The 17,660-nt window shown below is 46.6% G+C and overlaps 1 protein-coding gene across 1 annotated transcript; it reads right to left on the reverse strand.

Moving 5' to 3' along the window:
• Positions 1-1,711: 1,711 nt before the first annotated feature.
• LOC119575591 (uncharacterized protein K02A2.6-like) lies at positions 1,712-3,712 on the reverse strand. The gene is made up of 2 exons (XM_037923238.1): positions 2,909-3,712; positions 1,712-1,774 (listed from the first exon to the last, which is right to left on the reverse strand). The coding sequence occupies exons 1-2, from the start codon at positions 3,710-3,712 to the stop codon at positions 1,712-1,714; spliced, it is 867 nt and encodes a 288-aa protein (XP_037779166.1).
• Between the last annotated feature and the right edge of the window lie 13,948 nt (positions 3,713-17,660).

Consider the following 17,660-nt stretch of genomic DNA (forward strand, 5'->3'; position numbering starts at 1 on the left):
GAGGCTCCAGACTAAGCACAATCCAATCCCCGCCAACTCGCACTGGGCCAGCGCGGTGGGGTAAGGCCCAAACTCCCCAAACATGAAACTAAGAACAAACAAACACACGGCCGTTCCTGTTGGGTCAGCGGAATTAAATCAAGGCCCAACCGCTTTGCCTGTGGGTAGGGGCGATGTGCAGAAAATGTGACTAACCCAAACCAAGCAACCCAAAACTAAAGCCAAAGCCACAGAGCTCAACATAATACGTACAACGTTAGAACTTTGTCCGAGGACCACCACCTTGAATACCTCAAGAACGAAATAAGCAAGATAAAATGGGATGTGATCGGCATAAGCGAAATACGAAGGCCAGACGAAAACGCGACCCAACTTCCGAACCAACATATTCTATTCCACAAAGGAAACGACAAGAAACAAGGAGGCGTAGGATTCCTGATTCACAAGAAACTAAAAGGCAACATCACTGAGTTTCACGCGACGTCGGACAGAGTTGCTTCAGGCACAATTAAGATCTCAAAATGGTACGACATCAAAATCATACTGGCCTATGCTCCAACAACACTATCATCACAGGATGCTCTAGACGAATTTACGAACCGCACTACAACGCAGAAAGCACCTTTAACATCATAAAGGGCGACTTCAATGTGTAAGTTTGGGAATGGAGATGAGGACTGCATTGGCCCCTTCGGATACGGCACCAGAAATGAACGTGGCGACGATCTTGTGAATTTCGCGACAACCAACAACTTCAGAATCACAAACACGTTCAACAAAAAGAAATAGAACCGAAGATGGACTTGGCGTAGCCCAGATTTTGAAACTTTCAACGAAACTGACTACGTCCTTGTCGACAAATCTAACATTGTCAAAAACACTGAGGTTCTCAACAGAGTTGGCATCGACAGTGACCACCGAATGGTTCGATGCAAAATACAAATTGATACAAAATTAGAAGGACAAAAACTGTTTCACTCAAAACAAGAACCACTGAGTTTCAAAACAGTTCGAGAAAGATTTCCAAATAGACCTCAAAAATCGTTTTGCCGTTCTGGATGAGCTCGAAGAAGAAAACAACAATGAGGTAAATGTCAACGACTTACACAAAAACATCATCAAACCAATGATCGCTGCAGGAAGAAACTGGAAAACCACTTCCAAAAGAACAAACACGTTCTCAAATGAAACAAAGAATCACATGGAGAAAAGAAAAAATCTCAAAGTACCAACAAATGCAAGAGAAAAAATCGAACTAGCAAAAATCAACAAACTTATCAAAAAAAAGCAACGAGAAGATCTGAGAAAATTTCACACGGCGACTGCCCTTGAAATCATCCGACAAGGGAAAGGTTTCAAAATGGCGAAAAGAAAACTGAACAAAGGTAGGCTCCAACTAACAGGCGTACGTGAAGAAGACGGCACCCTTACAACAGATCGTGAACAGGTTGTGTCCAGAGCACAAGAGTTCTACGAAAAGCTGTACTCATCAACACGCCCAGAGCCTCCACCACCACCACCAACAGAACAAAAACCAGCCCCCGAAGAACCTGAGATATAACAGAGGTTTCACGAATTCCCTGATATCGAAGGCTGGGAGGTAAAACTAGCAGTCAAACAATCCAAAAAAGGAAAGGCACCAGGGCCGGACAACATCACCATCGATCTGATCGAAGCTGCCGGAGACGTAGTCTATGACAAACTCGGTACCTTATTCAATGAGTGCCTCCGACAAAGCACAATTCCAGATGAGTGGAACGAGGCGATCATCGTTCTATTGCACAAGAAAGGAGATCAAACCAACATTTCAAACTACAGGCCAATCAGCTTGCTCAACAAAATTACGAGAACGTTAGACGAAAATCAACCACGAGAACAGGACGGCTTCAGAAAAGGTTTTTCAACCATTGACCATCTTCACTCCGCAAATCAGCTGATCGAAAAGTGCGCCGAGTACAGGATACCGCTAGTCATCTGGCTTGTTGACTACAACAAGGCTTTTGATTCTGTGGAGATCCTGTTTGTATACTCACTGTGTTGTGTTCGTATATATGTTTGTTTGGTGTTTCTCTACGATGCTTGAGGGAGAAGAATACACCAATTAAAAGTAAAGTAGGTTCATTGTAGATCAGCTCTGACAAAAATAAAAGGGAGTTCTTCATAGTCCTGTGCACCACGCGTCAGCTCTGCCCGAGAGCGCTACTCCCAGACGTGTGATTCATTATCACAACCCACATCTCCCTCCCCCCTTTACGTTCACTAGCTGGAGTCTTGAACGGACTTCTATTTGATACGTTCCGAACGTCGAGGTTCAACAGGCACAGATGGGGTGGAAGATCCAGGTGCATCATCTGACAGCTGTTCTTCCAAATCAGTTGAGTGTCGAATCATGAGCTGTGTAGGGCGCAAGAAGTGGCGATTGCGCCATAGTATACGGCCACTTGGAAGCCTGATGTGATAATCACGAGATTTGCCAATACCCATGACAGTGCCAACCTTATCCCAACGCTTGGATGTGGGATCCTGGATTCGCACATGCGCCCCAACTGTTAACTTGGAAAGTGAGTGGGCGCGAGTGTCATAGCGGGTCTTCACGTCCTTGGCTCGTACTGCAGCACGGCGGTCGCAGTCTTCAGCCTTGGTCTACCACTCCTTCATGAAGGCACTAGAGTGGGCAGGCACACAGGAGCGAAGGGGCATACCAAACAGAACTTGAGCAGGAGAACGACCAGTGAAATTTGGGGCGTTACGCAATTCCAGTAAGCCTCTGTCGAACTCCTCACAGTCAATATTCCCGTTGGGTGCTGTCTTCATGATCAGATACTTGACTTTCTTCACAGCAGCCTCTGCATGCCCATTGGACTGTGGATAATGGGGACTTGACATGACATGACGCACTCCCCATCACTGAAGAAATGTAGCAAATTCTCGGCTGGAGAACTGGGGTCCACCGTCGGTACGCAGGCGAACGGTGGACACCAAGATCACGGAACATGTGCTGAAAGAATCTAATCGTTGAAGCACTTGTTGCATTATTTCCACACGGGATGACAACAGGCCATCCAGAAAGTCTGTCAACATACACCAAAAAGTGTTTTCCAGCAACACTAAAAAAGTCAGCTGATACAGACATAAATGGTCTTGTGGGTTTGTCTTCTAACAACAGCGGTTCCTGTTGCTGGCTAGGCTGTAGGCGCTGGCATGGCTCACAGGCACGAACAGTATTCACTATGTCTGCATTAATGCCTGGCCAAAAGACTGTCTGCTGTGCACGACGCTTAGTAGCTTCCACACCGGAGTGGCAATCATGCAGGCGAGCGAGGGTGCTACGGTGTAAAGAAGCAGGGACAACCACTCTAGGTCCATACAGCACCAAGTCACCATCGTTGTACAACTCATTGCGAATTTTCCAGTACGGACGCAGGGTACTTGGCAGGTTGTAGCGGTCATTGGGGAATCCTGACTTTACATGATGAAGCAATTCTTCATATGAGGCATCCTTAGATGCAGCCATACGCAATTCTTCCATGAAGAGATCCTCTTGCTCGTCTATAGCGTCTGATGCTTGAACAGACTTGACAGCATGCAAAGCCGCAATCTTGACAGAAGTGTCCATCTCAGTATTGAAGGTACCATCTTCCACCGTTGGGTGACTCACAGGTGACCGGGAGAGGGCATCAGGAATGCACAACTCCTTACCTGCACGCCACATTGCTGTAAAAATGTAGGGTGCGATTTTACCCTTCATGTGCTGGAGGCGAGGATTTTCAATAGCATCCAGAGAATAATGGTTCAAAATAGGAACCAATGGACGGTGATCTGTCATCAAACTGGTGCTGAAGTCCACAAAGATAGAACTTGCACTTTCTGATAGCCCAAACGACAGCTTGCATTTCCAATTCGATGGTCGCATACCGTGTTTCTGTGTCCGTCAAGAAACGAGATCCACATTGCACCATCTTGTATCTTCCAGCACCGTGGTCCTGCAGCAACACATAGCCGAGGCCATAGAGTCTGGAGGCGTCGGTCTGCAGAATGGTAGGAAGAGCTGGATCAAACGTCGCGAGTATGGGTGGCTTTGACAAAGCTTGTTTTAGTGTCATTAAAGCTTTGGTGTGGTCCGCTGTCCAAGCAAAAGCTCTTCTTGGACTCATCGGTGGGCGGAGTGGGGCTACAGTGGTCAAAATCTTGGGTGTAAACTCTGTCTGTTTATTTACTAAGCCCATAAATGACTGAAGGTCTGTCAAGGGATAGGAAACTCTGCGATGGCCCTTACCTTCTCTGGGTCTGCTTCAATACCATATCTTGATAGTTTGTACCCCAGAAACTGGCCTCAGATGCAGCCACAATGAACTTCTCTGCATTAAGTGTTATCCCGTGCTGACGACACCTTGACAGGACTTCATTTACACGTTGAAGGTGTGAGATGTAGTCCTCATCATGTAGGAGAATGTCATCCACAACTTGATGCAGTTCGTTACTCCCTGAAGTGCCCTGTCACCTCGGAGACAAAGCATCTCCTGTTGCAGCAAAACCCATGGGGCCACGACAATACCTGAAACGTCCATAAGGAGTGATAAATGTAGTCAGGTGTTGATCGTCCTCATGCAGGGGTAGTTGCCAATAACCACAAAGAGCATCCACAGTTGTGAAGAATCTTGACCGTGGACTGATACTTCTGATGGCTGTAAATGGCGTCGGAGAAGGGTGGGCAGGGCGAGAGACTTGCCTGTTGAGTTTTGACAGGTCAGTGGTAATACGAACACCACCATTCACTTTGGGACCAACCATTGGATGACACCAATCTGATGGTTCATCCTCTACTGGCTTCAAGATGCCTTGGATCACTAATGACTCAAGCTCCTTCTTCGTTGGTTCCTGAAAAGCCAAGGAATCATTCTTGGGGTGTGAATCGCGAAGGCGTCGCATTATCCCGCAGATGAATTCTCATGGGTGGCCAATCATCGTCTTGAGTGGCCCTGACTGCAAGTCGTCCTTCTTCACAAGACGTCTGCATACTGATGCAGAAATACTCCCTTGCTTCTTCAGGTGACTTCAACTGGTCCAGCGGTAAAGGCAGCGGAAGGCTGAGGTTAGGACGTGCAGTAGAGGTGACACTCCTGGCATGTGACACTGAAGGGGATACAGAACTTACTACATTCAAGTTCTGGTTTGTGTCCTCTTCTTTTGCCTTCTTAGCCTTCCGTTTTCTTTGGACAGCATTTATCATATGTCCCTGCCGATTGCAGACCTTACATCTGGCATTCCTGGCAGGACACTTTGCAGTAGAATGCCAATGGCCTATCTTGCCACAAGCATGACATGTGGAAGTAGGGCTCTGCATAGACCTTTTTCATGTTGACGACCACAGCAGTTGCAGACTTTACTAGGCATGGTTGAGCTAGGTCTCATCTTAGACTTCAGCTTCAGGGCAGCCTTTTTATCTCTTTTATATTGAGAAACAGCACGTGATGAAATTGTGTCCCTCAAAGCAGATGATGCTGTCTTTGATGATTCATGAGACCTGCATTTCTCCAAAACATCTTGCAATGTCGCTGAACAGTCCATCTGAATGAGCTTCTGGTTAAGTTCCTCATCACGTATACCCATTAGTATGCGTGTTTCATCCACTGCTCACAGCATTGTATGGTCCTGAGCCTTGCAAAGATCTATCTCCTGTGACAAGATTTTCAGCCGTATCCAAAGTCATCGAAACACTCGCCGTCTGCTTGCTTGCACTCGGAGAAGGCCTTCCGTCCGCAGCGCCTCATTACTGGCATTTTTGATATGCTCCTCGAGCTTTGTCAGTACATCATCTACTGAGCATGTTGGGTCTGTGGGCACGTTTAACTTGTGCTCCAGCACCCGTCGCATCTCAGGTGTAAGGCACATGCGTAGCTGTATATGCTGCTTTGATGATGGCAGACTGAGGTGATCCAACATGACAGCATAATCAGACCATTCGCGCTTCCATTCCCGGAAATGTTGGGGACTCGCATCGGCTGGTAATACTTTCGGAGGTTGGATTGTTGCCTTCGGGGTCGGCGGAGTGTGAGAAGCGTTGGATGCAGCAGAATTGCTCACTGGCGAACTCGCAGTTGATCTACGGGCTGCTGGGGAGTGAGGCGAAGTATCAGCTCCTGAAAACGGGCAACTTCCTCATCCTTCCGTCGGGCTTCTTCTTCCTTCCGACGGGCTTCTTCTTCCTTCCGACGGGCTTCCTCTTCCTTCCGACGGGCTTCTTCTTCCATCCGACGGGCTTCCTCACGCCTGTAACGATATTCCTCCTCCTTCCGACGTGCTTCTTCCCTCTTTTCATCCCTCTGTATTATCCACTGGAGCAATGTAGTAATATCCGTGGGAGGTGGGATGCTGGCACTGGCTTCTTCAGACTCTTCAAGGCTAGAGTCTGATTTCTCCGGTCGCTCTTACTGGCCTCTTGCGGTTTCTTTCCTTTACCCATGATACCGTGGTAAGGGTGTGAAGATAATACAGCAAATTCGGCGCAAATCCGGTGAAATTCCGTCCATGCAGTGTGGGGGAGTGAGTGTGTGTGCGTGGCAGTGCCGTGACGTCACGCCGGGCACGTGCGGGTAGGCGAGCCGCGACGCGAGAGAATCAGTCGCTCACGAAGCGTCGCAGAGAGCGCAGGAATATGTCTCGCTCCTACAATCTTCAATATGCTTCGATTCGGCTCCCTTATGCTGCTAAATATAGCACTGCACTAAATACTATAGCCACATCACAACACTACACTTCACTATATCACCACAATTCACTGCACTAATGAAAATCCTGAGCGGGTTATTTACTGAGCGGCCACGAGGGTGGAGGAGGCACGGGCAGGCGACAGGCCACAGGGCTGGCGTCAGAACTGAATAACTGGATCACTGCGCCATGTTTGTATACTCACTGTGTTGTGTTCGTATATATGTTTGTTTGGTGTTTCTCTACGATGCTTGAGGAGAAGAATACACCAATTAAAAGTAAAGTAGGTTCATTGTAGATCAGCTCTGACAAAAATAAAAGGGAGTTCTTCTAGTCCTGTGCACCACGCGTCAGTTCTGCCCGAGAGCGCTACTGCCAGACGTGTGTTCATTATCACAACCCACAGATCCCAGATGTAATCGACGCATTGGAGAAACAGGGAGTCGACCCAGTCTACATCAACATCCTCAAACACATCTACAAAAACGCCAAATCATTCATCAGACTCCATAAAGACTCAAAACCCTTCCACCTGGGCAGAGGAGTAAGACAAGGTGATACGAGCTCACCCATGTTATTCACAGCCTGCTTGGAGAAGATCTTCCGCGAGCTGCCTTGGGAAAACAAAGGACTAGAAATCAACGGTGAGCGTTTAAACCATCTACGCTTTGCCGACGACATCCTAGTTTTCACAAACACCGTAGCAGAACTTCAGCAGATGCTAAAAGAGTTGAACAGAGAAAGTTTGAAGGTCGGCTTGAGCATGAATCTTAAGAAGACGAAAGTCATGTTAAATGAACAAGTCGAAATCGACTACGAAGATCAACAGGTCCAAGTCGACAACAACACAATCGAAGTTGTGACCATTACATCTATCTTGGCCAACACATTTCATTGCAGAACGCGTCCAAAGAACAAGAAATCAAAAGGAGAACTACACACGGATGGCAGGCCTTTGGCAAAGCGAGCGCAATCTTCAAAAACAAAGAATTTCCATTGGTCCTAAAACGACAAGTCTATGATCAATGCATCACACCCACGGTCACCTACGGGTCAGAGACTTGGAATTTCACGAAAAAACAACTCCTCAAGCTTAGATCCATGCAAAGAGCACACGAGAGAATTATGCTCGGCGTCACATGGCGCGACCACATACCATCTGCGCAAATCCGCGAGCAAACTAAAATCAGATATCCTTGAAGGCATCAATAAAGCAAAATGGACCTGGGCAGGACACGTCACCAGAGGAAAAGACAATAGATGGACCACTAAACTAACAACTTGGCAGCTGAAAGGTCACACTCGAAACCGTGGCCGTCAGAAGACCAGATGGCGTGACGATCTCGATGCCTTCAGAAAATTTTAGCACCGTGATGCCAGCAATCGTGCCGAATGGAGACAGTTGGGAAGGCCTACGTCCAACAGCGGACCCTCAATGGCTGATGATAATGATGACTCGTCTGTAACACCCATTTCAGAACCATATGATGCAATTGGGAAACTAATGATTTTCAATAACCTCAGCTTTGTCCGTAAGGAAATGCTTGGGTTTTTCTTTCCGGGATGTTTTTTGGAGCACTGTGGCGACGAGCAGTCAAACCGGGGCCCTTTTTATGACTCCCCTTTGACGGGGATTGAATTTTGGGACTACGGGGGTTTGGGGGCCCAGGGTCTAACTGGACCATCGGGGCATAAATCATATTTATTTATAAATTTATATATACATATTTTCTTTTAACAAATATCTATCTACCCTTCTATTTTCTAAAATCTTTTAAAAATCTATCTATCGATCTATCTATAAAAGTGTTTTGGGGTGTTTTGTGGTGTTGGGGGGTGTGTGTGTGTGGTTTTTTTTGTGTGTTTTGGTGGGGTGTGGGTTTGTGTGTTTGTTGTGTGTGTAAAAAAAAATCTATATTTTTTATTTTTATATATTATGTATTTTATGTAAAATTTTATTCCTACACCCACACACCCCCCACACACAACACACCCACACCCACACACACACAAAACCCCAAAAATATATATATAAAATTATATATATATAATTTTTTAAAATTAATAATATATATATATATATTTTATGTGGGGTGTGTGTGTGTGTGTGTGTGTGTGTGTGTGTGTGTGTGTGGGTGTGTGTACGTATATTTAACATACAACATACATATATAAATATAAAGAAAATTTTTTGTACACCACACACACACACACACACCCCACACACACACACACACCCACACCACACACACACACACACCCACACATTATAATAATAGAAGATAGAAAAAATAGTTTATAGATATGATAGATAGATAGATAGATAAGATATAGATATTGTATATATGGGTTTTATAAAAAAATTTTATTATGCCGCGATGGCCCCATTGCCCAAACGGGCCCCGGGGAACCCTCGTATTTCCCAAGTTCAACTCCCCGCCCACGGCAGTCAAAAAAATCCCTTTGCGGTTTAAAACTGCTCGCTCCCCACAGTTGCTCTCAATAACACTGGAAAACCAAAGCATTACCTTACGGACAAAGTTTGGGGTTATTAAACTCTTTATTTTTCCCCAAATTTGCATCATTTTGGTTTCCCTAAATGTGGTGTTACAGACGAGTCTCATTATCATCACCATTGAGGTCCGCTTTTTGGGACGTAGGCCTTCCCAACTGCCCCTCCATTCGGCACGATTGCGGGGCATCAGGGTGCAAATTTTTTTCTAAAGGGGCAGGGGGGAGACCCTCACGCCATCTGGTCTTCTGAGGGCCAGGGTTTTTCGGTGTGACCTTTCAGCTGCCAAGTTTTTTAGTTTAGGGGTCCTCTATTGTCTTTTCCTCTTTGCCCGTGCCCTGCCCGGGTCCATTTTCCCTTTTATTATGCCTTAAAGGATATCGATTTTAGTTTGCTCGCGGATTTGCGCAGAGGGTATGGGGTTTCGCCCCATGTGACCCCCGAGCATAATTCTCTCTTTGTGCCCCTTTGCAGGGATCTAAGCTTGAGGATTTTTTTTTTCGTAAAACCCCAAGTCTCTGACCCTTTGGTGCCCCGTGGGTGTGATGAAATTGATCATAGACTTGTGTTTTAGGCCCAAAAGGGAAAATTCTTTTTTTTTGGGGGGAAAGTTTTGCGCTCGCTTTGCCAAACCCCCTGCCATCCGTGTGTAGTTCTCCTTTGATTTCTTTTTTTCTTTGGACCCCGTTCTGCAATAAAATGTTTTTTCCCAAAGATGATGAAATGGTCCAAAACTTCGATTGTTTTGGGTTGTCGACTTGGACCTGTTGATCTTCGTCGTCGATTTCGACTTGTTCTTTTAAATGATTTTTCGTCTTTTTAAAGATTATGCTCAACCCGACCTTAAAACTTTCTCTGTTAAACTCTTTTAGCATCTGTTTGAAGTTCTGCTACGGTGTTTGTGAAAACTGGATGTCGTGGGCAAAGCGTGAGGGTTTAAACGCTCACCGGTTGATTTCTAGCCTTTTTTTCCCCAAAGGCAGCTCGCGGAAGATTTTTCTCCAAGCGGCTGTGAATAAAAAGGGGTTTGGCTCTTTATCACCTTGTCTTACTCCTCTGCCCAGGGGGAAGGGTTTTGAGTCTTTAGGAGTCTGATAAATGATTTGGCTTTTTTTGTAGATGTGTTTAGGATTTTGGGATGTAGACTGGGTCGATTTCCCTTTTTTCTCCAATCGTCGTTTACATTTTGGGATCTGGGGGTTGTGAAAATTGAATCAAAACGTCTGGCGTAGCGCTCTCGGGCAGAACTGCCGCGGGGTGCACGGGACTAAAAACCCCCTTTTATTTTTGTCAACCCTTGATCTCCAATGAACCTACTTTACTTTTAATTGGTGTTTTCTTCTCCCTCAAGCATCGTAGAAAAACCCGGACCAAACAAACATATATCAAACCAACCATTGATTTAACAAACAGGGCGCATTGATCCAGTTATTCGTTCTGACCAGCCCTGTGGCCTTTTCGCCTCCCCTGCCTCCTCCACCCCCCGTGGCCGCTCAAAAAAATAACCCGCTCAGGTTTTTTCATTAGTGCAGTAAATTGTGGTGATATATTTTAAGTGTATTGTTGTGATGTGGCTAAGAAATTTAGTCCCGTGCTATTTTAGCAGCAAAAGGGAGCCAATGGGAAGCATTTTGGGAAGATTGTTGGAGCGAGACATATTCCACGCCTCGGCGACGCTTCGTGGCGACTGATTCTCTCGCGTCGGGGCTCGCCACCCGAACGTGCCCGCTTGACGCCCACGGCCCTCCCACGCACACACACTCACCCCCCCACACTGCAGGGACGGAATTTCCCCGGGTTTTTGCCCCGAATTTGCTGAAATTATCTTTACACCCTTACCACGGTATCTTTGGAAAAGGGAAAAAAACCGCAGAGGCCATTAAGACGCCCGGAGAAATCAACTTTTACCTTTAAAGAGCCCTGAAGAAGCCAGTGCCGCATCCCCCTCCCCGGATTTTACTACATTGCCCCTTTGGAAAATAAAAGGGGGAGAAAAGAGGGAAAAAGCAGTCAAAAGGGGGAGGAATATCGTTACAGGCGTGAAAAAAGGCCCTGGGAAAATGGAAGAAGAAGCCCGTGGGAAGGGAAAAGAAAAGCCCGGGGAAGGAAGAAAAACCCCGTCGGAAGGAAAAAGAAGCCCGAGGGAAAAGGATGAGGAAGTTCCCCCGGTTTTCAGGGGGCTGATACTTCGCCTAAACCCCCCAGCAGCCCTTAGATTAAAACTGCGAGTTCCCAGTGACCCAATTTCTGCTGAAATCCAACGTTCTCACACTCCGCCGACCCCAAGGCAACAATCCAACCTCCAAAATTTATTACCAGCCGATGCGAGCCCCCCAACTTTTCCGGGGAAGGGAAAGGCGAATGGCCCTGATTATGCTGTCATGTTGGATCCCCTCACCCCTGCCATCATCAAAGCACCCTATACAGCTACGCATTTCCCTTACACCGAGATGCGACGGGTGCTGGACACAATTTAAACTGCCCCCAGACCCAACTTCTCAGTAAGTTTGTATTTAAAAAGCTCGAGGGGGCATATAAAAAATGCCAGTAAGAGGCGCGGCAGGGAAAGGGCCTTCTCCGATTGCAAGAAAAGCAGACGGCGAGTGTTTTTCGGATGATTTTTTTGGATCGGTTTAAAAATCTTGCAAAAGGAGATAGATCTTTGAAAGGCTCAGGACCATAAAAGCTGTAGCGTGGATGAAAGGGGGGCATATTAAGGGGGTAAAACGTGATGGGGAAACTTAACCAGAAGCTCATTCAGATGGACTGTTAGCACATTGAAAAGATTTTTTTGGAAAAATTTGCGGGTTTCCTAAATCATCAAAAGACAGCATCATCTGCTTTGAGGACACAATTTCATCACTGCGTTTTCAATATAAAAAAAGATAAAAACTGCCCTAAAAGCTGAAGTCTAAGATTGACCAGTTTCCCTATGCCTAAAAAGTCTGAAACTGCGTGGTCGTACATGAAAAATTTTCCTTGCGAGCCCCTCTTCCACATGTCATGCTTGTGGCAAGATAGGCCTTTGGGCCCATTCTCCCTGCAAAGTGTCCTGCCAGGGAAAGCCCGATGTAAAGGGCTGCAATCGGCAGGGGGCACTAAAGATAAAACCCGTCCCAAAAAAACGGAAGGCTAAAAAGGCAAAAGAAGAGGACACAAAACCCAAAATTTAAAGTAAATAAGTTCTGTTCCCCCTTTAGTGTCACATGCCAGGAGTGTCACCTCTACTGCCCGTCCCCAACCTCACCTTCCCTGCCTTTACCCCTGGACCAGTTGAATCACCTGAAGAAAACAAAGGGGGTATTTTCCTGCATCAGGTTTCAGACGTCCCCCTTTGGAAGAAAAGGGCGACTTGGGGTCAGGGGCCCCTCAAACGTGAATTGGCCCCCCCATGAGAATTCATCTGCGGGATAAAGCGAAAGCCCCTTTGCGATTCACACCCCAAGAAAGATTCCTTTTGGGTTTTCAGGAACCCAAAGAAGAAGGAGCTTGAGTCATTAGTGATCCAAGGCATCTTTTTAAACCCGTAGAGGTGAACCCTCAGATTGGGTCCCTCAAAGGGTTTTTGTCCCAAAGTGATGGGGGGGTTCGATTACCACTGCCTTCAAAACCCAAAAAGGCAAAATCTCTCCCCCCCTGCCCACCCTTCCCCCCGCCCTTTACACCCTCAGAAGTTATCAAATCCACGGGCAAGATTCTTCACAACTGTGGGGGCTCTTTGGGGTTTTTGGCAACTCCCCCCCGGGGGACGATCAAAACCTGACTACATTTACACTCCTTATGGACCCTTTCAGGGATTGTCGTGGCCCCCCTGGGTTTTGCTGCAACAGGGGAAAGCCTTTTGTCTTCCCCCCCGGGGGGACAGGGCACTTTTGGGAGTAACGAACTGCATCAACGTTGTGGGACATTTTTCCTCATTATGAGGGCCCACTCTCACACCTTCAACGTGTAAAAGAAGGCCTGGTTTAAGGGTCGCAGCACGGGGTAAAAAACTTAATGCAAGAAGTTCAAAAGTGGCTGCATCTGAGGCCAATTTTTTTGTGGTTTCAAACCCATCAAGTAAAGGTATTTTAAGCCGACCCAAGGGAAAGGGGAGGGCCTCACAGAGTTTCCCACCCCTGGGGAACTTAACAGATCTTCGGGCATTTATGGGGTTGGTAAATCAACTGGCTTAGTTTACACCCAAAATTTTGAAACCCCTGCAGCAAACCCCCTCCGCCCACTGATGAGTCCAAAAGAGCTTTTTTTGGACCCGGAACCCCCCAAAGCTTTTTTTTGACACTAAACAAACTTTGTTTAAAACCACCCATATTTTGCGACTTTGATTTCCGCTCTTCCCCCATTCTGCCCGACCGCGCCTCCAAAACTCTATGGCCCCCGGCTATGTGTTTTCTGCAGGACCCCGGTGCCCCGGGAAAATTTCAAGATGGGGCAAGGGGGATCTCGTTTCTTTACGGACCCCAGAAACACGGGTTTCGACCATCGAAATTTGGGAAAAGCAAACTGTCGTTTGGGCTAAACAGGAAAATGCCCGTTTTTCTTTGTGGACCTTTAGGGACCATTTTTATACAGATCACCGTCCTTTTGGGTTTCCCATTTTTTAACCATTATTCTCCCGGGGTGCTATTGGAAAAACCTCCCCCTCCCACATGAAGGTAAAATCGCACCCTAAAAATTTTTTTGGGAAAGTGGCGTGCAGGTAAGGGGTTGAGCATTCCTTTATGCCCTCCCCGGGGACCTGTGGTCACCCAACGGGGGAAAATGGGCCTTCAATTTCTGAATTTGGGAAAATTCTGGGCAAGATTTGCGGCTTTGCAAAGCGGGAATTCCCGTTCAAGCTCAGACGCTATAGACGAGGGAAGGGATCTCTTCCCTGAAGAATTGCGTATGGCTGCATCTAAGGATGGCCCCCATATAAGAATTGCTTTTATCATGTAAAATCAGGGTTTCCCCCAAAGACCCTACAACCTGCCAATCCCCCCGTCCTTCTGAAAAATTTGCAATGAGTTTTACAACGTGGTGACTTGGTGCGTATGGACCTAGAGTGGTTGTCCCGCTTCTTTTACACCTAACCCTGGCTCGCCCGCATGATTGCCCCTCCGGGGTTGGGGAAACTACTAAGCGTCCCTGACACCCGACAGTCCTTTTTTGGGCCCGGGATTATGCAACATAGTGAATACCCGGGGGTTTTTTTTTGTGCCTGTGAGCCATGCCCGCTACGCCTAGCCCCAACAGGAACCGCTTTTTTGAAAAAACCCCCAAGACCATTTTTTTTCTGTATCCTGACTTTTTTAGTGTTGCTGGGGAAAACCCCCTTTTTTGGGGTATGTTGCAGACTTTCTTTTATGGGGCCCTTTTTCAAACCCGGGGGAAAAAAATGCAACAATTGCTTTTTAACGATTAGATTCTTTCGGACATGTTCCGTGATCTTGGTGTCCCCGGGTTTTTCCTGCGGACCCACGGTTTGGGCCCCAGTTTTTCCGCCGAGAATTTGCCCACATTTCTTCAGGGGATGGGGAGTGCGTCGTTTTGTCAAGTCCCCCTTATCCACAGTCCAAAGGGATGCAGAGGCTGCTTGAAGAAAGTCAAATATCTGATTTATGAAACAGCACCCAACGGGAATTTGACTGTGAGGATTTTGACAAGGGTTACGGAATTTCGTAACGCCCCAAATTTCACTGGTCGTTCTCCTGCTCAAGTTCTGTTTGGTATGGGCCCCCTTTGCTCCTGTTGCCCCGCCCACTCCCATTGGGCCCTTTTGAAGGGGTGGGGAGACCAAAGGGTGAAACTGCGACCGCCGTCGCAGTACGACCAAGGGACGTGAAGACCCGCTATGACACTCGCGCCCACCTCACTTTCCAGTTTTAAAAGTTGGGGGGGCATTTGCGAATCCAGGATCCCACTCCAAGGTTGGGATAAGGTTTTTGGGACTTGGGCCCTGGGGATTGGAAAACTCGTGATTAAACACATCAGGCTTCCAAATGGCCGTATAACCCAAAGGCGCAATCGCCCCTTCTTGCGCCCCACACCTCATGAAATTTGAAAACTCAAATGATTTGGAAAAACCCCTGTCGTGATGCCCCCTGGATCTTCCACCCCATCTTGCCTGTTTGGGAAACCCCGAAAGTTTTGGAAAGTATCAAATAGAAGTCCCTTCAAGAAACCCCGCTAGTGAACGGAAAAAGGGGGGGGGAGATGTGGGTTGTGATAAAGAATCCACGTCTGGGAGTAGCGCTCTCGGGCAGAGCTGACGCGTGGTTGGGACAGGTATGAAGAAAATCCCTTTTATTTTTTTTCAGGCTTATCTACAATGAACCTACTTTACTTTTTAAATTGGGGTATTCTTTTTCCCTCAACATCGTAAGGGAAAAACCAAAAAAAACATTATGAACACAAAACAGTGATTTTACAAACAGGATCTCCACAGAATCAAAACCTTTTTTTATCCAAAAGCCAGAAAGACTGCGGTATCCTGTACTCGGCGCACTTTTCGATCAGCTGATTTGCGGAGTGAAGATGGTCAATGGTTGAAAAACCTTTTCTGAAGCCGTCCTGTTCTCGTGGTTGATTTTCGTCTAACGTTCTCGTAATTTTGTTGAGCAAGCTGATTGGCCTGTAGTTTGAAATGTTGGTTTGATCTCCTTTCTTGTGCAATAGAACGATGATCGCCTCGTTCCACTCATCTGGAATTGTGCTTTGTCGGAGGCACTCATTGAATAAGGTAGCGAGTTTGTCATAGACTACGTCTCCGGCCGCTTCGATCAGATCGATGGTGATGTTGTCCGGCCCTGGTGCCTTTCCTTTTTTGGATTGTTTAACTGCTAGTTTTACCTCCCAGTCTTCGATATCAGGGAATTCGTGAAACCTCTGTTGTATCTCAGGTTCTTCGGGGGCTGGTTTTTGTTCTGTTGGTGGTGGTGGTGGAGGCTCTGGGCGTGTTGATGAGTACAGCTTTTCGTAGAACTCTTGTGCTCTGGACACAACCTGTTCACGATCTGTTGTAAGGGTGCCGTCTTCTTCACGTACGCCTGTTAGTTGGAGCCTACCTTTGTTCAGTTTTCTTTTCGCCATTTTGAAACCTTTCCCTTGTCGGATGATTTCAAGGGCAGTCGCCGTGTGAAATTTTCTCAGATCTTCTCGTTGCTTTTTTTTGATAAGTTTGTTGATTTTTGCTAGTTCGATTTTTTCTCTTGCATTTGTTGGTACTTTGAGATTTTTCTTTTCTCCATGAGATTCTTTGTTTCATTTGAGAACGTGTTTGTTCTTTTGGAAGTGGTTTTCCAGTTTTCTTCCTGCAGCGATCATTGGTTTGATGATGTTTTGTGTAAGTCGTTGACATTTACCTCATTGTTGTTTTCTTCTTCAAAGCTCATCCAGAACGGCAAAACGATTTTTGAGGTCTATTTGGAAATCTTTCTCGAACTGTTTTGAAACTCAGTGGTTCTTGTTTTGAGTGAAACAGTTTTTGTCCTTCTAATTTTGTATCAATTTGTATTTTGCATCGAACCATTCGGTGGTCACTGTCGATGCCAACTCTGTTGAGAACCTCAGTGTTTTTGACAATGTTAGATTTGTCGACAAGGACGTAGTCAGTTTCGTTGAAAGTTTCAAAATCTGGGCTACGCCAAGTCCATCTTCGGTTCTGTTTCTTTTTGTTGAACGTGTTTGTGATTCTGAAGTTGTTGGTTGTCGCGAAATTCACAAGATCGTCGCCACGTTCATTTCTGGTGCCGTATCCGAAGGGGCCAATGCAGTCCTCATCTCCATTCCCAACTTACACATTGAAGTCGCCCTTTATGATGTTAAAGTGTGCTTTCTTGCGTTGTAGTGCGGTTCGTAAATTCGTGAAGCAGCATCCTGTGATGATAGTGTTGTTGGAGCATAGGCCTGTATGATTTTGATGTCGTACCGTTTTGAGATCTTAATTGTGCCTGAAGCAACTCTGTCCGACGTCGCGTGAAACTCAGTGATGTTGCCTTTTAGTTTCTTGTGAATCAGGAATCCTACGCCTCCTTGTTTCTTGTCGTTTCCTTTGTGGAATAGAATATGTTGGTTCGGAAGTTGGGTCGCGTTTTCGTCCCGGCCTTCGATTTCGCTTATGCCGATCACATCCCATTTTATCTTGCTTATTTCGTTCTGAGGTATTCAAGGTGGTGGTCCTCGGACAAAGTTCTAACGTTGTACGTAAATTTTGTTGAGCTCTGTGGCTTTGGCTTTAGTTTTGGTTGCTGGTTTGGGTTAGTCGCATTTTCTGCACATCGCCCTACCCACAGGCAAGCGGTTGGCCTTGATTTAATTCCGCTGACCCAACAGGAACGGCCGTGTGTTTGTTTGTTCTGGTTTCATGTTTGGGGAGTTTGGGCCTACCCCACCGCGCTGGCCCAGTGCGAGTGGCGGGGTTTGGATGGTGCTTGTCTGGAGCTCAGTGTTCTCCCCGATG

The sequence above is a fragment of the Penaeus monodon genome, chromosome 7 (genome assembly GCF_015228065.2).
Source record: "Penaeus monodon isolate SGIC_2016 chromosome 7, NSTDA_Pmon_1, whole genome shotgun sequence".
Classification (NCBI taxonomy): Eukaryota; Metazoa; Arthropoda; class Malacostraca; order Decapoda; family Penaeidae; genus Penaeus; species Penaeus monodon.